The sequence below is a fragment of the Zootoca vivipara genome, chromosome 2, assembly GCF_963506605.1.
Source record: "Zootoca vivipara chromosome 2, rZooViv1.1, whole genome shotgun sequence".
NCBI lineage: Eukaryota > Metazoa > Chordata > Lepidosauria > Squamata > Lacertidae > Zootoca > Zootoca vivipara.
Window position 1 is genome coordinate 81843052 of NC_083277.1, and position 23291 is coordinate 81866342.

General features: G+C 43.0%; 1 protein-coding gene across 2 annotated transcripts in view; it reads left to right on the plus strand.

The window, feature by feature from the left end:
* ATP10B (ATPase phospholipid transporting 10B (putative)) overlaps positions 1–23291 on the plus strand; it is a 120808-nt gene that overhangs the window by 41893 nt on the left and 55624 nt on the right. The window contains exons 2-4 of one of the 2 annotated variants that reach the window (XM_035104946.2): positions 10171–10319; positions 20355–20466; positions 22716–23011. In XM_035104946.2, coding sequence (XP_034960837.1) covers positions 22734–23011 — 278 coding nt within the window. In that variant the 5' untranslated portion in view covers positions 10171–10319; positions 20355–20466; positions 22716–22733. The remainder of the gene's footprint in view (positions 1–10170; positions 10320–20354; positions 20467–22715; positions 23012–23291) is intronic. The other variant, XM_060271741.1, reaches the window with a different exon arrangement.

The following is a 23291-nucleotide window of genomic DNA, read 5'->3' on the forward strand; positions in this document are numbered from 1 at the left end:
TTTAATTTTTTTTAAAAAGAGAGCCAGTGTGATGTAGTGGTTAAGAGCGGTAGACTCGTAATCTGGGGAACCGGGTTCGCGTCTCCGCTCCTCCACATGCAGCTGCTGGGTGACCTTGGGCTAGTCACACTTCTCTGAAGTCTCTCAGCCCCACTCACCTCACAGAGTGTTTTTTGTGGGGGAGAAAGGGAAAGGAGAATGTTAGCCGCTTTGAGACTCCTTTGGGTAGTGATAAAGCGGGATATCAAATCCAAACTCTTCTTCTTCTTCTTCTTCTTCTTCAGTGAAGGACTTTGTCTAACAGAAGTAAGGGCAAAACTTCACAAGAGGCTCTGTTGTATACAGTATGTCTTTTGTTTTTACAAAAATGCAGCCTTGGGGGTTGCAAACTGGAGCAGATCATTGGAGGCCGAAGATTTTGCAGCCCTTCCCTCCTCGTGCCATTATTCTGCTTAACGTCACTGTTCAGCTGCTTTATTTTGCCAGACAAGTGGAAATTGCACAACTACCTATAGATTTTCCCTTTAAGGGGCGAAAAGCAGCAGGGTGTCTCTGTAATTTTTAGCAGGGGGAAAAATAGCATGCAGGGAAGGGGCTAGACTTTCTTTGCCATCCTGGTTTTCTGCTTTACCGTGCAGTCTTTGCAGCTGTATTTTGCGAGACCCTCCCCAACAATAAGGGCAAATTTTGTACCACTTGAGTCTCACATATAGTTTGGCCATAAGTGCCTGTCAGCTCATTGTTCACATGCATGTTGCATGAATGGCACAGAGGGAAGGGGAAATGTGTTTCTATGAGGAGCTTTTCATCACCTAACAGCAGGTATCTGGGTGGCCTCTGCTGGTTGCAAAATTCTGGCGCCTGGTTTGATCTATCAAAGCAGTTCCTGTCTTTTCTGTTTTCAAAACATTTAGGATACTTTCCCTTCCAAAAGCTTCCAAACATCAAAGAAAAAGTACTTGAGTAAGCTGTGTCATTTGCTGTTGCCATGGTGACAGGAATTATAGCTTTACCTATCTGATTCCATAACCATTAGTAAAGCACAAATTACTTCTGTCTTTGGATCCAATAGCAATGCATTTGCCATATTGGCCAAAAATCCGTTTGAGATCTTAATGTTCTGTGATCCAGGACAAAACAAGCTGGATACTTAAACCAGAAATACACCACCTAACCAGCCTTCCTTCAAATATGGAATTAAAAGTGCTATCTCCTAGTTGCTATTCAGATGAGAATCTGATTATATCCCAGATGCTCCTTTCATTAGAAATGATGTCAAGTGCTTCTATTTCAGAGCTATCGGAAGCATAAAAAATGGAGATCAGATTTAGATTTGTCAAACTCACGATGCCAAGATTCTTTCTTAACACTGTGAAAGTCACATTCAAAATTGGCAGGAGGCTGTGCCCCTTTTTCTTGCTTTTGTGTTATGATTCCTGGTTCATATGCCATTTCTTATCATTTTTATACATTGTGGGGGGATTGGGGAGAAAGAGAATCTTTTCTGCAGAAAACAAGGGGGACGTATCTGTGAAAACTCCTGTAATCTGTCTCTTTGGCCTCTAAAACAATTGTAAGGGCTGCTTGCTACCTTCGCATTTGGGGAAATGGATGAAAGAGGTAAAGGATTAGTTCAGATGTAACAATCTGGCTCTAATAAACAACCGTTTTTACTAGGGATGGTTGAATCTATCATGTTTCGGTTTCTCTGGGTTTCTTATTTTTCCTGGTTTGTGGTCAATCTATTAAATTAGTTTCCCAGTTTGAATGGGAAAGGGCGATATGGATGATATCCTGTTGAAATCTCAAACTGAACACAGCAAAGACAGAGTTCTTCAGCTTTCCTCTCAAACTGTTGTCCTTTTTTCACATCTCTTGTCACTGCTGGAAATTCTGTTATCTCTCCAGGCTACAAACATGGGGTCGATCTTATTGACCACTCCCTTTCCCAAATGGGTAAGAAGGCAACTAGAAAAAGTGTTGTTTTTTTCACTTACAAAGGTATCTACCTTTGTAGGTAGATACAAAGGTATCTACAAAATACCTTTGTAGGTAGATACAAAGGTATCTACAAAATAGACATCTGCTAGAGGGCTGTTAAGTATTCTGAACTTACAGAGAGTAAGAAGCTTAAGGAAACAAGAGTGACAGCAGAGAAGCTAGACTTCATTCCTGCATACCCATATCTTTTCTCAGATGGAGGGCCATGTTCCTATCTGGGAAATCATCAAGAGACCAACATGTCAATGGTGGGTGGGGAAAGAATCAAAAGTGGCCACTCCAGAGCAACAAATATAAATTTTACCTTCATTCATTAGGCTAGTTTCTACAAAGACTTACACACTTCTCTCTATCCTTCACCCAAGCAGCCAACGGACATGATCAGAGTTCAATAACACATCCTAGCAAGTCAAACCCAAGTGAGAAGAGCAGGGAGCAGGAGCAGGGAGGAGTGTGGCCTGACAGCGCCTCAGTGACTGGATAAAAACCACCCATGCTACATGCACTTAACCTAGGAGCTTCAGTGAACTCATGGGGCTTACTTCTGAGTAGGCATAAACTTGCACTGGCATTTTAAAAACTTTTATTGGCATTGATGTTAGCTGCAGAAAATGGTTATGAATCCCAGTCTAAAGAGCTGTTAGAAATCGTCAATAGAAGGTGCTTCAGAGACAAATGGAAACTTAATGCTGATATATTGCTAAGACTGTGTGGACACTGTACTGAAACAATCAAAATGAAAAAATCTACCTCGGGCAGCACCAAGTGGGTGGGAAGGTTAATGAAGACAGGAATTGGTGTCTGGATGGTGCCACTGGGCTTTTCAAAAGTGCCACTCCTAGGTGGGCGCAGAGGACAATTTGGCCTTCCCTGCAAACAGTATTCCCCTGGGAAGTAACTTTCTCTGGCAACAATTATACCGCTAACTACTGCAGCCAGTTAGGCATAAAGAAGAGTCCTGAGGCAGAAATGTCATTTATGCTCACACCAATCTTAGGTTCATGAATCATCTTGCTAAGGAAGCTAGCGTCTTCATAGTAATCCAACAGGCAGCAACCCTCCAAGATCACAGGCAGAAGTCCACCCCATTTTTCTGATCTGAAGTCCTTTCACTGGAGATTAGACTTGGGACTTTGCATATATAAAGCCAATTCTTTACTACAAAGCTATGAAGAGTATGACACCTCCCCTTGCTCCTTCTCTTCCTCTGGCTTCCCCCTAAATAGGGATGGAGAAGACCTCAGTTCATCACATTTAAAGATGAATTTACCGATGAATTTACCTAATATGTGAACCAAAACCCAGCCATTCTTTGAAAGTTACACTTCTTCAAATGTTGAGATGTTCTCCAGTCAAGTAATGTGTTTTTAAAAAAAAAAACCTAGGGTGAAGTGCTCATAGGAGGACTTAGTTGAATACAACCCTTGGAGCAGCAAGAAATCTGGCCTATCATTCTTTTAATTTCACACCACTGGAGTAACCAGGGATAGTGAGGTTCAACAAATCCTATAACTTTGAAATTCTGGCCTCTAACATCAAGTTTCTCCAAACCCAGTGCTGCTTTCAGACATAATCAAAAATGTCAGTTAACAATTCTCATTTTCAGTTACAAGGACTAAAAGAACAGAGTGTCTCTGGCTCATGATAGAAGTTGGTTTACAACACACAGTGAATTATCAAGTGACCCAAATTGTGACATCTTGATTGGAAAATGCTTCTATTTTAAGATATCTGTATGAAATGCTATGGAGTGGGGGGGGGGAGTACTCAGCCAGTGACTTTGAACAGGCATCTCCTACAACAGAGAAGACCCATAACACCCATAGCAAGGTCGTCAGAGTATGCATCTCACTATAGACCATATACCATGTTTCTCCAAAAATAAGATACCGTCTTATATTTATTTTTCCTCAAAAAACACACTATGGCTTATTTTCAGGGGATGTCTTTTTTTTTCCTCCTCCTGCCGCGGCCGACATTGCTGCTGCACCTATCACTATGTCTTATTTTCGGGGTATGGCTTATATTCCTTGAATGCTTAAAAATCCTGCTATGGCTTATTTTATGATTACATCTTAAAATAGGAGAAACAGGGTATCTATATGGTCTATAGATGAGATCTAGAAAAGGGAACTCCCCCCCCCCAAAAAAAAATAATAATAATCATTTGTGCTTTCTTTGTCCCTGGTAGAATTTCTGAAGCCACATGATTCTGGCAATTTCATAACTTCCTTCGGTGCTTCCCTATTAATAGTTCCATTTCATACATCATTAGTCTGAAGCCTTTAAAATAACAAAAGTTATTTCCAAGGCGCCTCACTTTTCAGCTTTTTCTCACTGCCTGTATTTTCTCTGTAGATCTAAGCAGGGCTTTATTTCAGCCAATAAGCATTGCAGCCCATTTCTTTAACCCTGTTTTTAGTGCCACGGTCAGCCTGGGGTATGTAAAGAGGCAATAAACACCTGTAAAATACGCCTCCTCCACTGCTGAACAGCCTTCATTCATATATCCGAAATTAGAAGGCGAGATGCCAAGATCTAAAGATTTGGACTTACACTGTAGCTAAGCTGCGGCCAGATCTAAGCAGTGATTGTCCCCTAGACCAGTGTTTCCCAACCTTGTGCCTCCAGCTGTTTTCGGACTACAATTTCCATCATTCCTGACCACTGGTCTTGCTAGCTAGGGATGATGGGAGTTGTAGTCCCAAAACAGCTGGAGGCACAAGGTTGGGAAACACTGCCCTAGACCAGCCTTCTTCAACCTTGGGTCTCTAGGTGTTTGTTGTTGGACTACAATTTCCATCATCCCTGTCCACTGGTAAACTGGATGGATATTATAGGAGTTGTAGTCCAGCAACAATTAACTCTACCCTGGGCTACCAGACATTGGCAGGTGGTGGTGCAGTAGTAGTATAACCAGTTGCTGCTAAGACCAATCCCATCCTGGTGGGTTTGGAAGCAGACCCTGGTGAGGTCTGAGCTCCATTCTATGCAAGCACGCATCCTTGCCTTCAGTAGCTGCTAAACAGCAAAAGCCATTTATTGCTGTCACATCACCATTCTAGCAGCTGTTGCGACTGCATAGTTCAAGTCCCACCCCCCTTTAAAAAGTCTCAAAAACCAAAATTATTTCAAGGTTTTGGTCTCTGTCCCAAGTTCACAGCTCTTGGTTTTGCAATTAGCTTTTATTTGTTATGAAATTCATTGCTTGCTGGCTGGTGTTCCCTTAACGTTAAGAATCGGCAGCGCATTGAGAAAGACTGCCATATCTTATTTGTTTTGACATCCTTGGCAGCCCAGGAAGTGCTGTGCAGGGCACATTCCTAGGAATGAAAAGGAGTTGCTGTTCTATTTCCATGGTGAAACATAACCATGAAACAGAGAGCTGAAGACCGGTACCGGGCTGATGCTTACAAGCTCACCTACGGTGACGAGGCCTCTTTGTTGCCAAGCCGCAAAAATTTTGTTGCAGATCCTTGTTCTCTGCTCCTAATTTAAGCCAGGTTTGCAAGGCTTATGCAACTTTCCTTAATACCTTTCCACACAAAGCTCTCTTGTAAATAATGCATTTCAAGCAGAGATGCCCTGGAAATTAGCAAGTGGAGTGTTGAAGATTTGGAAATGGTGTTCTCTGGCCGGTAATCTCCTAGATGGGATTTACCAATGACCAGAGGGGAAAGGTTTCTGCCTGGAAAATGACAAACGGTGTGACTTTAATAATTCATTCCAGCAGTACTGCAAAATAGTGCCTGTCCCTTGCTCACTGCCAGCCAAGCAGTGGCTATCTGTTTATACTCTTGCTATACCTACATGGACTTCTACTTACATACAAAAAAAATTTTCCCATATCCTTCACCCTTCCTTGTGTTTACTAAAGGGATAGGTCCCCGAACAACAAGTGGTGGCCAGCAGACACATGCAGCAACTCTGAAAGCAGAGTTCTGTGCTTTTATGTCAAATATTAGTGCTCTTGTAGAAACAGCTCAAGAGATCAAGAGTCATTAATCATTAGCAGAACCCATCTCCATGGGGATGTATTGTAATTGGAACTGTGTCAGCTTCCAAAGCAATTGTGTAACAACATATGGCCTGGCTTCACTGACATCTGTTGTTGCTAAGCCTCGTTTGTTGACAATCGAGGTCACACCATCCACCAGTTACCTGTCTTCAACAACAAACCTGACCACTGGTTGTGCTTTTATTTTATTTTTGCTTGCTTGCTTGCTTGCTTGCTTGCTTGGCCATTGCAGATGCAGTAGCAGCTCTTAACCCCTGCTTCCTTCTTTGCCCTGTTTCCTGGAGTGTGCTACTAGCAACAGGCAACAGAAGCAGACAAATTATAGCCAGCAGGAGGTATAGCAGTGACACACCTCTGGTGTTAGACATGGGCATCAGATTACAGGATTCTGTGTCAACATCAGAGGCAGCAAGCTTTGGGAATATCATCATGTTCTGAGGAGAAAGGTGACAGGATAGCAGGGTTTCACAGCAGCCAAGCAGATATGGGCCACTTGGCTAAACAGAAGCTTAAACTGAAAACCAGGTATGTCCTCAGCAAACAAATGCGCTCTTTACATCTTCCCATCAAGCTCTTTGTTTCTATTGTTTCATTCCACTTTTTCAATAAGGAAGCAAACTCACCTATTTGGCCTTTGCACTTCTTGCAAAGTCTACCATTAACTCTAAGTGATGTAAGCATCAAGGCTACCAAGTGCAAATCACGGAAGCAGCATTCTCCTAGAAAACGGGTGGCAAAAGAGGATGGGCCTCCTATGCCTTTAATAGTCTTGTAGATAAGGAAATTTCAGCAGCTATAACTTGCATGACAAACTACACCTGCTGAAATTCCCACTTTGATGCAGCTATTAAAGGTGCCCCAGCCCTGCGCTTTTCGGCATCTGTCCATCCTATCAGAGACTATACTTCCATGTCTCTTACTCTCTTTCAGTTTTACTACAGATTATGCATGCAATTAGCACCTTAACATATTTGTTTTTTAATAACCATTTTTTAATTAAACGTTTTCGGCATAAAATACAATAAAAGCCCATTTCTGTAGACCAGGCATCCTCAAACTGCGGCCCTCCAGATGTTTTGGCCTACAACTCCCATGATCCCTAGCTAACAGGACCAGAGGTCAGGGATGATGGGAATTGTAGTCCAAAACATCTGGAGGGCCGAAGTTTGGGGATGCCTGCTGTAGACCCTAGATGACATTTGAGATCTGAGTCTGATTTCCAGACTCATTGCCATTGCAAAATGGCTGACACTGGAGACACTGCTGCCCATGAATTCACAGGCAATACAGTACAATGCAAAATATTTCCAGTACTCTAACAGTGCTTAGGTCTGTATGTCTTTCCCCATAAATCCTGACATCTCTGCAATTGCCCTGCTGAAATGTCTGAAGGTGCATCAGTAATATTCAGTAGGCCATTAAAAGATGTTTGACTTGATAGAGGTAAAGAACCAGCAAGAAGGAGGTCCACTTTATCCTTCCTTGTGTTGCTGGAAGGAAAGGAGGTACAAGTGCAGGTAAAAGCCAAGGAAAGAACACAGGTCTAGTGTACAGCCATGTGTTAAAACCATCTAGGTAATGAACATGATTTCAGGATGTGTTCTACAGCTGCACAGTTTCCATGTTTTCCCAATGCCAAACCTGGTCCCATAATCCATACATGGGACTTGATTCATTTATATGGCTATCTAAATAGGTCTCTCCATCTTTTGCAGCATGTTCATTATACAGCAGTGTGCTGAATAGAGCAGAAGCAGTGAAGTGTCTAAGCAAACAGATCCATATCTGGAAGAATGATCAACTTGGGGACTTCGTTTTTCCACACATAGTCTACTATTACTAGACTGATGCAAATGAGTTATAAAAAGATGCTAAGAACAGTTTCTTCCACCCGCCACACGCACATTATCATCTAAATAGTATCAGGAATGAAAATGGAGTCCCCATCCCAACATAAGCAGATAATAAAAAGAATTTTGTCAAGGCTGACAAGTTCAAAATGTGTGTAACCCTAAAACCCTGATAAAAGAAAGTAACATTTTCTGGGATGAAGGCTACAGCCATGTTAACACATTGTTCTCTAGCAGTATTGGTATTTTAGGGGGGAATCATGTACATGGGATATGATTATGCACGTACAAGATGACAGGATTCTGTTACCATACAGAACAGATCCCTTCCCCCCTTCATACTATATGTTTTAATACTTTCTTTATTCGTGTGTGTGTGTGTGTGTGTGTGTGTGTTCCAAACTATGGTGCCAGCAGTAATTCGCTACAAACTACCATAACTGTTGAAACCCAATGAACCAACTATTTGTGTCATATTTTCTGGTGCAAAAGTAAAAAATACATTCAAAAATTCCTATGTGCTCCAGGTGCTGCAATAAAAACCCAAGTAACTAGGCTGATTACGTGTCTCTGCATTTCATCACTCTGTACAATGCGCCTCTGCCCTCTTTTGGTCAAATATTTTTTACATCCTCATTCCCCAGCGTTCTCTCGACTAAATTTGTCAGGACAACAGAGTCCAAGTCATTTGCCACAGTGAACTCATCAAGCTTTTTAAAACATTATTGCAATATAATTGCCTTTGTCTTATTTATATTATTACAGCCTACAGTTGCTATACCAAACACACTGCAAAACCGGGAAATGGAGGTTTTAAGTGATAAAACCATGAGTGATCTTTATTCCCTGTAATAGCGAAACGGGCAGCTCTAGCCCTGTGCTAGTTGCTTTGGGAGCAAAGCAGAGCCATCCACAAACAGCATGGAAGATAATGAATATCCAGGAGACCCCCCCCCCAAATTAGGCTGGAAAGATTTCTGTTCCTTTTGGAAAGGAAGGGTGATTCTTCATACGGTGAAAAGAGTGGAGAGATGCTGTCTTTCTCTGCCTCCTCTGTCAACATCCCTGTCACCCTGCCCCACCAGCCTCCACAAATTGGAAGGCAAATGTCTTCAGCAGGAAGCCTGTTATACATTGAGAACCCACCGCAATGTGATTTACGTAGAATCATGCATGATCAGGAGCCTAAATTGCATGTTGCAAGCATTAGCCCTTCCACACAAGGGAGAGTTGGAAGGGGTGGGACTGGACAGCACATCTGCACTCTTCCTCATGTTAGTCTAACCGCATGGGGAAATTGCATGCCCAAGTAGAACCTTGCCTATTCATAGATGGACAGCATTTGAATAATATCCTTATACTGAAGAAAAGCATTCAGGTTCAAACAAGGAACAGAAGCCTCTGTCCCTGTAATGGCTTTCTCATTCATTTCTTTGGGGATGGGAGATCTACAATAACATTGCTTTGCACCCATGGCTGAATCTGCTGCCTCGACTGAAAGAATGAGGCGGCCTGCACATGCAACACCTCCACTTGTACATGGCTTAGATTGAAAGTTTGCCACCTGGTTATCACAAATTATGCAGGATTATGATGTCTGGCTGGCACACAGACTATGAAGCTATCCAAACAGTAGAGAAGCCTGCCAGAAGTATAGCCACAAGCCAAGCATATAATTCAAGCATTAACACCACCGAGAAAGTTTGTGAATATGCCATTGGCAAAGAGCAAAACAGAAATGTATCGAGGGGGGGGTAAAGTAAAACTGACCAAAAGCAGCCAGATTTGAATCCTGCCTGCAACATTTGGAATGTTAAGAGTTGTCCTTGGCCATAATGTGCAGCAGTTACACAACCTGCCCCTAACCCTTAGTCCTGCCTCATTTCTGTTTATAGACACTTGGTTTCCCACCTCACTGCTACTCTGGTGCCATTGCCTCCCACCTTTATTTCATTCCCAGCCAATCCAGGCCCACATGGTTGATGTGATGACAACACATAGCCAATCAGATTTGGATGCAGAGTAACATCATGCAGAGGGAAATCATATGGGAGGGAGGGAGGGAAGAGAAATGGCCCCCTTTCCCTGTTCTAAAAGATCAGCCCTCTCTGTTTTGGACCAGCTGACCCAATGCTTTGTGTCTTGTAGCTGCACACTTGCACTCCCTTTTGCAATGGGACATAAAGGTTATACACATTGGGAACTCTTCAAAACCAAAAGCACCCCCTCCATCCTCATTTCAGCTCAACTCTAACTGAAATTGACTTTTCATCTGTAATGGAAATTGTCTTTCACTTTCAGAAGCTACAACAGTGTGTAATCTCAAGAACATCTCAATATAATGGAGTGAACTGAAGAAGAAGAAGAAGAAGAAGAAGAAGAAGAAGAAGAAGAAGAAGAAGAAGAAGAAGAAGAAGAAACAATTCTGTCCCCAGAATTGATAGGAAAAAGTAATCATTTGGTTTACATTTTCTGCGGATTTCATGTCCACAATACACACACACACACACACACACACACACACACACACACACACAACCCCAATTACAGTAAAGCAAGCAACAATATTTTTTAATCAAATTTTGCAGTGTATCTTTCGAAGCAGGCTCTCTGGATATGCCAAAATATGCTTCTTGGATGAGCATGCATTATTTAATATAAGCCTGGCAAAAAGAACAGCCCATGGCTGCTTCTCCTCCTATATTATTGCCCATGTTCTTGTTCTCTGTGAGCATGGGATGTGGTAGCTGTAGCGAAACAGCATGAGCAGAAGGTTTCAGATGGCCTGTGATGTGTGAAGAGTACCGATTCCAAGCGTCTCTGGTTGAAAGGTCTAATTCAGTTGGCACGAATGCTCATCTTTAGCTGTGTATCTGGAAGCAGAAGCCTGTCTATTAGCCAAAAGCACTGATGTGAATGCTGATGAGAAATGAGAGGGGAAAGTACTCTGTCAGCCTGCTGGAGCCCTTACAGCTGCATAAGGATCCCTCGGGGTCTTCTTAACTGAGAGGCGTGTGCACAGGGGAAGCATGGAAAGTCAACCTATTGGCATCTTTATTGTTGATGCTAAGGGGCATTTTGCATTTAGTGGTGGTAAAGGTTAGTGCCTTCCTTAATTAATAAACTTCAGCAGGAGTATTGTTTAGAAATGCATATTTACATTTATCAAATCCAGGATTAAAAATATAAAAAGAGCTATCAAGTCAGGTCAGGTCAAGGACCATTGGTTTGCCAACTGTAGACAGCCAGTGTGGAAACAGACTATCTCTTGTTGTGCGTTCCTTCCCACCATCTGTTACTCAGAGGTATATTGCCTCTGATCAGGGAGTTCACAGCTGATCGCCATTGACATGCACATCCTTCTTCTTTTATTCAGTTTTTAAAATCTGAAGTATTTTTTTAAAAAAAATACAATACAATAAAAGGACTCATATTCTGAAACATTTTGTCAGGGGTGAATGCTGTTGTTCACTTCCTCTGCTCATCTAACCCTTCCCCACAAAACTGCAGCTCCCAGTCTTGAATATCTTTCCATTGTCCCAAGACCCCAAACTTCAAGATGCCCAAATCACATAAGACATTCTTAACTACATTAACAAAAAGATTAAAAGAGCAAAACGAAATAAAAAGCAGTGAGGGGAGGGGGGGCAGGGAGTTCTTTCCTTAAAGTCATTGACAACTTTCCAAGCTAATCAGATATTCCACATGCCTTTTCAATCCCCAGACAGGTCAAGAAAGCCCTACCACATAGATTTTCTCTTTTTATATGTCACTTTCTCATTGGCTGCAGGGGTCAATAGTTCATGAGATCAGCTATCTCTATCTGGTTGCATCCAGGCCTTCCACTTTTGTGGGGTCATCCTCTTGACAAGAGCACTTCATTTTAAACCAGGCTACTTTATTCTTGCTAAGTCCTTATATCTGAGGGATGATGTAGCTCATAATATTGAAGTAGAATTGAAGACTGTACCTATGAAGATTTACCTTGACTTTCTTTACTGTAGTTACGAGTAAGACCACTGATGCCTGATCCCACAACAGATGAGACAAACCCAGGCACATACTGGGACTAAGGTTGGTTTGAGGCCATCATGCACCCATGACTAGTTGCACACCTTAGCTACAGCCCTCTCTGGTCTCTACAATTAGAGGTTACGATGAGTTCAAACTGTGTCCTGTTTAGAACAATGAATTATGAACTTGATGATACTTGGAACAAGGATCCCACTGGTGTTCAAGAAACTGGTGAGACAGGGCAGATAGAAAATTTTGGTGCCCAGATGCTGCTAGTGAAACACCCCCTTCTGTCCAGCTCCTAGTCTTGTGCTCTACTTCTCACCCCTTGTCTGGATAGTTCCCCTCCTCCTTCAACAACCCTGCCTTTGATTGACAGTTCCCAAGCCTCACTGGCAAGACAGAAAATCTCAGGTTGCTTCCAGACAACCAGCTTTTGAGCATTCATCATGATTTGTTTGCACAATTCTGTGGACAAATTATCTGCAACGCTAGTTGTTTATGGAACATCCATGCTGATTTCTTTGCAGGGAGGTTACACAATGTTGCATCAAGCAGTTGTTATCTCACACTTTCCAGTACATTTTCTCCATCATTTTCCTTACTGCAAAATGTCCAAGGGCGGCTGAAGTGATTTTGTTGCACAAATAGTGCCAAATTTAATTGTGCAAACTGAATTTGCAGGAATATGATTCAATCTCCCACACAAAATAGCAACAGTCTAGAAGCACCCTCAGTTAAGCAGCTCTGTGTTGGCAGGAACGAAACATCTGTCTTGGAAAAACCATATAGGTTAGTGGCCTACAGCATATGTCACATCACAGCATTTATATAGTTTCTTCTCTTGGGTGCTTCTTTTTCATACTCAGTTATGAAACTCAGAAACAGACTGGATGATAGTGGCAAGATCTGTTCCCAATATTCAGTCCCAGCTGCTAGCCTATAAGCTATGATGTGAACTAATTACAATCTTCAATGGAAGCTCCATGTGCAGTGCATTGCAGTAGTCTAACCAGGTGGCGCTGTGGTTAAACCACTGAGCCTAGGGCTTGCTGATCAGAAGGTCGGCGGTTCAAATCCCTGTGACGGGGTGAGCTCCCGTTGCTTGGTCCCAGCTCCTGCCAACCTAGCAATTCGAAAGCACGTAAAAATGCAAGTAGATAAATAGGAACCACTACAGCGGGAAGGTAAACGGCGTTTCCATGTGCTGCTCTGGTTTGCCAGAAGCGGCTTTGTCATGCTGGCCACATGACCTGGAAGCTATATGCCGGCTCCCTTGGCCAATAATGCGAGATGAGCGCGCAACCCCAGAGTCGGTCACAACTGGACCTAATGGTCAGGGGTCCCTTTACCTTTACCTTTAACCTGGAGGTTAGCAGGACATGGATGACTGTAGTCAGGTTAACCATATTAATTGCTCCTTTCAGTTATTTATGAGGGTTAATCTACCCAACCATTTTTTTAAAGCACCTTTTTGAAATGTCTGCAGCGATAGCCCTAGATCAGATCCCATAGAGTCAAACATACCAATCTTTTGATATATATGCTTTGTCTCTTTCTGAGGTTTGGGTAAGTTTTTTGGGGGGAGCTGTTGTTGTTTAGTCGTTTAGTCGTGTCCGACTCTTCGTGACCCCATGGACCATAGCACGCCAGGCACTCCTGTCTTCCACTGCCTCCCTCAGTTTGGTCAAACTCATGTTCGTAGCTTCGAGAACACTGTCCAACCATCTCGTCCTCTGTCGTCCCCTTCTCCTGGTGCCCTCCATCTTTCCCAACATCAAGGTCTTTTCCAAGGATTCTTCTCTTCTCATGAGGTGGCCAAAGTATTGGAGCCTGAGCTTCACGATCTGTCCTTCCAGGGAGCACTCAGGGCTGATTTCCTTAAGAATGGATAGATTTGATCTTCTTGCAGTCCATGGGACTCTCAAGAGTCTCCTCCAGCACCATAATTTTGGGGGGGGGCTAAAAAGTAAAATAGAAAGCACACCCCTCATCTTTTGAAGGAGACAGAGATAAGGAGGGAAATGCAAGGGACATATCAGGCCCTACCTATAGAGAATAGTCTTGATATCCCATGTGAAAAGCTTTTGCAATCCTTTGTAAAGTACATGATTTCATTATTTAATGGAAGTAAGTGCCATTGAACACTTCTGAATAATCATGGACAGGATTGCTCTGCATTTTATGGAAAGTTACAGTGAGTTAAAAATAGAAATTCATACACTCTTCAAACTAGGACAACTTTACAACGCCATAACAAAACGCACATAGTTGGAAACAACTATGATTCTTGAAGCATGTAAAAACAGAATGGAAGCCCATAGAATGAGTAATGCATATGGTCCAACTAGATTGGCAGAATGACTATTGCACAATTTATTTAAATTCAAGCATCTGTGACCAAATATCCATATTGACTTTTATTCCAGTTACATGTAAAGCTGGTAGGCATGATGAAACGGCACGATTTGTATGTTGGGAAGGTTCTCTATTGTCTAGGGTATCCTTTTTGGTATGGTTTGCTATGTTTGGATCCAGAGCACCATCTTCCATCATGTTACACATTGAAACAAGGAACACCCTGTAGCATCCCCTGCAGCGAACTTTGAAGTTCAGTGGTTTACAAACATGGAAATGCTTACCACAGCAAAAGCAGAAATTTACAGAGGTGACTTTGGATTGGTATGAATTATTCTCACAACCTTATGGCCATGTTTTCTTTAGTCCTGCTATATCTGTCTGCAGTGATGGAACTAGTTATTTAAACTGAGGCAAAATGGCCCCCAACAATGCTGTTATTTGTGGCAATTCTTTGGGGGCATTCTTATGGTGGGAAAGTAGCAATATCTTGAGTAAGTTTCTTCACAATGCCAACCATGGTGCTTTTAAAAAAAACCAAACCATTGGCCAGGTGTCCCCAAGTTTTCTGAGCCATGGATACTGCTGGAATTTTCAAAAGTGCCATAAGTACTACCACAAAATAGCTGCGATGGGGGACACCCCCAGTCACAATTTCCTGGGAGTATCCCCTGCTTGCTTACACACTGCATATGTGTGTTTCTTGAACACTAAAAGGAAGGGAGGCAAGCCAGAAGGAAGAAAAACAAACACACACATACCACTGACTCCAGAAATTAGGGCTGGGAAAACAAATACTGACTCCCCAGGAAGAGTGGGGGAAAACACCACCCCCAAGAGGAGGGGGTGGGGACATTGGAGAAGGATGATGAACATAAATAGAAGAGAGTGTGGAACTTACCAATCCACCCCTTGAGGGCAGGGGAAAACAAAAACATATAAAGACGCAAACAAAGGCTTCACAGGGGCTGGGGGAGGCTTTCATTGGGGACATTAGCCCTAGGCCTTCTCTCTTCACCTGCCCACATGTTATAGGCCCAATCTGCACTATGTATTTAAAACAGTATCCCAGCACTTGAAAGAGAATCAGACCAGAATCCTGGGAACTGCAGTTTGTTAAGGATGCTGAGAGTTGTTAGGCAACTCCTATTCCCCTCACAGAGCTACAATTCTCAAAGTTCCCTGGAAAGAAGGATTAGTTGTTAAGGCACTCTGGCACCTTCCGTGCCAGCAAGACTGAGCTACTAAATGTGGTTTACTGTGTTAGGATACAGGTATAAAGAGAATAAAAGACACTTCTCTGCTTGACACGCTGCTCTCATAAGCATCTCACCAAGCTGATATCTGGCAATTTAATCTACCACCTGTGCTTCGCATTATTTTAACAACTATCAGTACCTTATATGACCTTGGGAAGCCCATTTGCATCTTCATCTAAGGTGTGTGCAGCTGGCCCACCCTCGTTATCAGGGCCGGCTCTAGGTAGACCCCCGGTGGCGCAGGGCACCACGGCCACGGCCCGCCAGGCGGTTCGACAACCGCGCTGTGCCTGCCCGCCCGCCGCGGTGCCGCGCTGCGCCCGCCTGCCTGCCCACCGCGCTGGGAAACAGGGCGGGGGGGGCACCGGAGGGATCCGTCGTTCCACGGCGCCAGGGGCGCTTAAGACAGCCCTGCTCGTTATGCTATTGGCAGTTCGCCCTGCTCTGTTGTGATTACTGCAACAGTAACGATGGAAGTGGCCTGGATTTCCCTTTTTGTCTTCATCCATTTATCTGTATGAATTAAATGTATTACAGTGGTACCTCGGGTTACAAACACCTCGGGTTACAAACACCTCAGGTTACAGACTCCGCTAACCCAGAAGTAGTACCTCGGGTTAAGAACTTGACCTCAGGATGAGAAGAGAAGTCGCGCGCTGCCGGCACAGCAGCAGTGGGAGGCCCCATTAGCTAAAGTGGTACCTCAGGTTAAGAACGGTTTCAGGTTAAGAACGGACCTCCAGAACGGATTAAGTTCATAACCAGAGGTACCACTGTACACAGTTTTGGAAAGCCCACTTTGCATTTCTACCTAGGTGTCTGCCCAATTGGCCCAACCTAGTTCTGCTGATAACTTGCCCTGCTCTGTTGTAATTTATGCAATGGTAACTGTGAAAGTGGGCATGGGTTTTCATAATCATCCATTTATTCATGTGCCACTTTCTCCCCAGACTGTGCCCAAAGCAACTTATAACATGCCAAACTTAAAACCACACACACACCTGGCAATAGTACTTTAAATCAAAGCCTAGGGAAAACATGCTGTGCAGTGATGCGCTGTGAGAAATGGGGAGAGGAGTGTGTCCTATTTCTGACCTGAAAACAAGACTTGGGTGGTTTTCAAGCCTTGGAGCCTTGGAGAAACTGTTTATGGGTGTTTAGAATAAATAAAATCCCTCCTAGATCAGGATCTGTTTGCACCACAGCCTCACTGCCACAGTTTCTAAAGCTACCCCTGAGGGTACATTTTCTTTATGTCTGTCATCAAATAAAACTAAGGAAGTTGTTTATTTAGAAACAAAGCTGGGGAGTCGTTAATAAGGCTCTAAGTTACAAGGAACTCTTTATGGTTCTTTCGCTATTTGGATTGATGGGGACATTGCTTGAGAGCCATTTTTCTTCCGCATCAATTTCCTTCCCTTGGTGTGAATGATTGTTTGTCTGCTGACAGCTGGCAGTGTGATCAGCACACAAACTGTTCATAAATGTAACTGCTTTCAAGAGAGCTATTTGTACAGGCGGGAAAGCTTGACGTCTAATAGAAGAAACTAGTAGGCAGGGTATTTAGATTGTAAAATAAATCCATAGCTGGTCAGAGATTGGCTGTAGTTTAGAATGGCTCACTCCCCTCTTAGAAGCAGAAACTGAAGGCAGCCCTGTTTAGGGAAGCTTTTAATGTTTAATAGATTATTGTATTTTAATATTCTGTTGGAAGCCACCCAGAGGGGCTGGGGAAACCCAGCCAGATGGGTGGGGTATAAATAATAAATTGTTGTTGTTGTTGTTGTTGTTGTTGTTGTTGTTGTTGTTGTTGTTATGGCTTGGTTTGTTGGTGAGGAGCTTCTTCCTTCCCTGTTTCCCCTGTTTTAAGACATAGTCATAAAGTAAGCCGTAGCAGGATTTTTAAGCATTTGAGAAATATAAGACATACCCCGAAAATAAGCCATACTTTTGTGCCATGCGGAGCGAGACCGCCGAGCGCCCCAGCCAGCCAGCGGGACCAAGCACGCCGGCCACGACAGGAGGAGGAAGCCTGCCAGGTCGGCTCAGCCTCCGGAAGCGGCGACTGCTGCAGCGCCGACAAAGCGTGAAGCAGCGCCGCACGGAGCGCCCAGGGCATGAGCCACCAGGACCCAGTTCCTGCAATGCCGGCCGTGGCAGGAGGAGGAGGAGGCAAGATGTAGTCATTTGGAGTTTTTGAAATGTGAAATAGCTGCTGCTGCTGCTGCAGCGCCAACATGGCCCAGAACCGGCAACTGGGTGGGGAGTGGGTGCGGCAGCCGCGGCAGCCAATCGGCGGCACAGCGGATAAGACATCCCCTTAAAATAAGCCACCGTGTGTTGTTGTTATTTGAGGAAAAATAAATATAAGACGGTGTCTTTAAAAAGGGGAAACACGGTTGATACGTTGGTAGTCTGTGCACCATCTCCCACTGCAGGTGCCAGATGTATTTTTGCTAATTATTCAGTAACTCAGGTAGTCAGGTATAAGCTGTAAGCCATGATATTCCATGATAGTCATACTTGGAATGGACCCATTGAAATTTATGGGCATTAATTTCAGTGGATCTATTCTGAGTATGCTTAACACTGAAAATCAGCATAGGGAAGCAAAACTCCAAATTCTGTTTCAAGGCAATCCATTTTCTGTGCATGTGCACACACACACACACACACACACACACACACACACACACAAAGTGAAATTCCATGGCTCACAATAATTATGCAAACTGAGCTTAACATGAACGCTTTTGTTTTCTTTAGCTGCTAGTGGGAAAGAGAAAGGGTCTGTATGGAGCAATATAGTATTTTCTTCAGAGCCACAAGCTGGATATAGACAAGCTACAGACCTGTATAGGTGTTTGCAAGCAATATTCCCTGTTGAGTATGAATAGAATCCTAATACCTAAAAATGGCCCATTTAATAGGTGGCTACAATAATCCCCAATTGAGTGTTGTATATGTTGGGCAGGCTATAATGAATAGGTGTGCGAGTTTCAGTCATGTTACAAGTGCAACAAAAGTCATAAATGAATCGTGATTGGTGAAACACACCTTTGACTGCTGGAGAAGATGGGCTATTTTAAAACTCTTTATTTGAGAAGCACATTCTTACCGAGGCATTTTTGTTGAGGCAGTTTATCTCAGCCAAATATCATATAAAGGCAGCTTTGCACTTTATGTTTTGTTTATGGTGTACACTTGAGCTTTTAAAGTGTGCTCCTAAAATGTAAAGACATGTCCTTCCAAGGACATGTATCATAGTGGCAGGCAATAGCACTTGGCAGAGTGGCACTGCTTTTCTTACCTCTCATAGAATCATAGAATCATAGAGTTGGAAGAGACCACAAGGGCCATCCAGTCCAACCCCCTGCCAAGCAGGAAACACCATCAAAGCATTCCTGACAGGTGGCTGTCAAGCCTCTGCTTAAAGACCTCCAAAGAAGGAGACTCCACCACACTCCTTGGCAGCAAATTCCACTGTCAAACAGCTCTTACTGTCAAGAAGTTCTTCCTAATGTTTAGGTGGAATCTTCTTTCTTGTAGCTTGAATCCATTGCTCCGTGTCCGCTTCTCTGGAGCAGCAGAAAAAACCTTTCACCCTCTTCTATATGACATCCTTTTATATATTTGAACATGGCTATCATATCACCCCTTAACCTTCTCTTCTCCAGGCTAAACATACCCAGCTCCCTAAGCCTTTCCTCATAAGGCATTGTTTCCAGGCCTTTGACCATTTTGGTTGCCCTCCTCTGGACACGTTCCAGCTTGTCAGTATCCTTCTTGAACTGTGGTACCCAGAACTGGACACAGTACTCCAGGTGAGGTCTGACCAGAGCAGAATACAGTGGTACTATTACTTCCCTTGATCTAGATGCTATACAGCCCAGAATTGCATTGGCTTTTTTAGCTGCTGCACCACACTGTTGACTCATGTCAAGTTGACTCATGGTGAGGGGGGTGCTCTGATTGGAGTGTTACCTCAGCCTTGTGACAGGAGAGAGAAAGGTTAAGCCTCTCTTCCCCATGTACTGTGTTCCCAATGAAAATTGCTGCTACATCCTTAGTATAATGCCTGTTGGTTTAAGTTTTTCTATTGTGCTTGTACTGTAAGTCTTTTTGAGTGAATTGCCATAATAATGATAATAATCAGTGCTTTTCTTCTAGGAAAAAAAAAGGTGCAGTCAAACCTCAGTTCCCAAACACCTCCGTTATCATACGCTTCGGCTCCTGAACGCCATAAACCCGGAAGCAAATGTTCAGGTTTCCGAACGTTTTTCAGAAGCCGAACATCCAATGCGGCTTCCGCTTGAGTGCAGGAAGCTCTTGCAACCAATCAGAAGCTGCACCTCGGTTGTTGAGCATTTCGGAAGCTGAACGGGCTTCCAGAACAGATTACATTTGACAACCGAGGTTTGACAGTACTGCATACCCTTGTGTACCCCATGAAAAAAAGCACTGAGAATAATAACATAAAAGGGATCAAACACTTCCTGAGACACATTTAACATAACATACAGTTAGACCCCTAGCTGTATCAGAGACACCAATAATAGTTCACCAATGGTTTTGCAAATCCCAGCTTATATTTTACACATGGCAGACGCAGGCAACTTAACAGCCTGGAAATCATACCTGTTACAATGGATGTGCTACCCACTTCTCCACACTAGTCTGATTATTTCCACCCCATCTTATAATGCGCCCTTCATTATAATTTGTGACCTACATTAAAGCAGTTACTCTAACAGAGGCTTTCCAGGGCCTTGGATCATTAATATTTCCTCAAGCCTCTGGAAATGCCTTGCATAACACATTCGGATCTCAATTGTCTCCTTTGTATTACTTTAGCTGGAAGCTTTGTGATGATACCTGCTTGTGAAAGGTCTCTTCCGACTGGACACTTTGGGATGCAAGTAATTTTGTCAGGATGAAAATTCACTGAAAACAATTTCAGAACAAGGTGAGTTAAGGCTGTAATAACATTATCTAATTGAAAATCCCTTTAAGGCCTTTGAGACCATATTATAATAACCTGGCTGATTAATTTATAGGCAGTAGAGATTTGGGACATAGAGCACAGCTGGACACTGGCCAGCCTGATGTGGTCAAAATCAGCTAATGAGAGAGTTTCAGTCTGGTAACTGAGATACTTAATGAAAGTGGGGTGTGAAAATGGGAATTAATTATTTCTTTTAGTTAAAGGACAACCTTTGAAGTTAGTATACCTATGGCAGGCAACTTAGTGTGACACTTCACAAATCAAACAACCCAGAAGGGGAACTTTAGAAAACTAAAATTCATTAACACTTTAAACCCACTCTTTTTTCTCAAAAAAAGAAGTATGTTTTTAAACTATTTCAAACTGTGTTCTAAATTACTGTCCTGGGACCTTGGGATGAAGGGCAGGTAATAAAACAACAACAACAACAACAACAACAACAACAACAACAACAACAACAACAACAACAACAGAATAATGGGTATAACGAACAAGTGTTTTTCTTTTTCTTTTTCCTTGTGGTCTCCTTTTAAGAATATATAACATCCAACAAGCAGGTACTTCTTGAATCCTCTGAAGAGTTATTGTTCAGCTCTTCCTTTGCTTGTTTGCTATCTAAATACAATTGTAGGGAATGTATATGAAGGCTGGCTAATTATTTCATTGGAATTTGACTCCGGTGCCAAGGTTAACACCCTCTTCTAAGACACCCATTGCGAGTACTCTTGAGTACAGGTACAGCCGGATTTCGTCAGAGAAGCAGACTGGTATCTGGTCTTCAAAACTTGTTGTCTATTTATAGCCCTCGTTTCCTTTTTTCTTTTGGGCTCTTCCATAGCTCCATTGGCCCTGCCGCTTTTCCCTGGGGAAACTGGCAGTTTACCACTGAACAGATCAAACAGCAATCTGGTTTTCTGTGGATTGCCTTTTGTTCCGATTTAGTGACAAAGAGTGTGCTTTTCAGGGAAAAGCTTTGCGGCAAATGCAAATACTACTCGGACTCATGACTAGAAAGGTGGGAAAACAAGAATGTTTAATTTAAAATGCAAAACAGTGATTCATTTCACTTGGATGTGCATCCTGATATTTTCATTGTTTTTATTGGTCTTTCTCAAGACAGCAGGGTGCCTGTGCTTTGTGTAGCCTGACTGAGCTCCTCAAAATGCTTGTAGGGCTATCCTCTCTGACTCAGCTTCCAGCTTCCAATACTACCTCCCCAAACATGAATGTTCCATTAGGTTATAATGAGCAGTAGCCACTCCTGGCAATAGCAGGAAGCAATGAAACAGCACCAAGTCTTCAGAATTGGTGGTACTGGTGATTTCAGACCCTTTCATTTCCACATTCAGCGTAGCAGTTTTTTAAGGAACAGACTACTATTTCTCAGGGGAGAAAAACATAACCTCCGGCACCACTTCCTGACCTAGGGGGCAGTGTGTTGGGAGGCTCAGACACTTCGCAGTGACCAGAGGAAGACCTCGAGCACATCACGGCCCCCGTGGGCACCAGGTTGGCAACCTCTGGCTTACATGGTGTAGAGGTTAAAGGACATGCCTTTGCTTGCAATTTCAATGTTTTTTTGGCACACAAGTCATTTTGCAAGTGATTTTAGTGCTTAAACTGAAGTAGATTTTTAAATTATTATTTTAGAATTAGACTCTAAAACTAGATTCTAGAACTGCTTGCTGCTTTGCGCTTTCTTCTAGGTTTCTTCCCTCCATCATTTGTGATCACTTCCAGCACTGAGGAAGCATGCAGTTTATTAGACTTTGATCTAATAAACAACTATATGCATATTTCATTCCACAGCATGCCAGATATCTTTTCCCCTGGTTTTCATATTGTAACATTTCGACATCTGCTGTGACTCAGTTCACTGTATGTTGGCATCACCTTCCCACTCTGTTTGTTTGAAATGATCTATGTATGGATATTGCAAAAACCCCTGTATGCATTTTAACAACAAAACTGTGATTTATTCCAAACAGTTAAACAGTTTGTTCTTTCTCTTTTTCATTGTACTTGTTTTTTTATTGTACTTGTTAGCCTATGCAATTTGTTCTGGAAACACAGTACAGTATTTGAAATTCAGGCAGCCAGTACGTTAACTTGAGAAGTTCATTTACTGCCCTTAAGCTTCACTAGCAAGAAATGCACTTGCTCCCGAACTGGAATTGGTTTTCAGCCCTTGTTATGTGTTTTTCTTTCAGGCAATTCCTTAGGTGAAAATGGCTCTGTCAGTAGACTCTGCTAGGTATCGCTGGCAGTCTCGGTGGTCCATAGAAGAGGTCTCCCAGACTCAGTTGGAATCAGCACCTCTGTTGTCAGCTGACAAAGAAACACAGAAATATGTCTTGGACAAATGGAGAGTTGTATTTCCCAGTAATGAGAGATTTCGAAAGGAATCGGAGAAAGTCTGTCGAGTTTATTCTGGAAATGGGATACGGACCACCAAGTACACTTTGCTGACTTTTATACCTCAAAATCTCTTTGAGCAGTTTCACAGGTATTAGTATTCACACCACAACTATATAGATAAAAAAAGGTTTGCATATATTTTCAGGGATGGAAAGTCATTCGGAAGAAATGCTAGAACAGTAAAGCAAAGCAAAAAAGTGTTAGGTGGGGGTGCTTGTCGTGCTTTCGAACTGCTAGGTTGGCAGGAGCAGGGACTGAGTAACGGGAGCTCACCCCGTCGCGGGGATTCGAACCACCGACCTTCTGATCGGGAAGCCCTAGGCTCTGTGGTTTAACCCACAGTGCCACCCGCGTCCCCACCGAATACA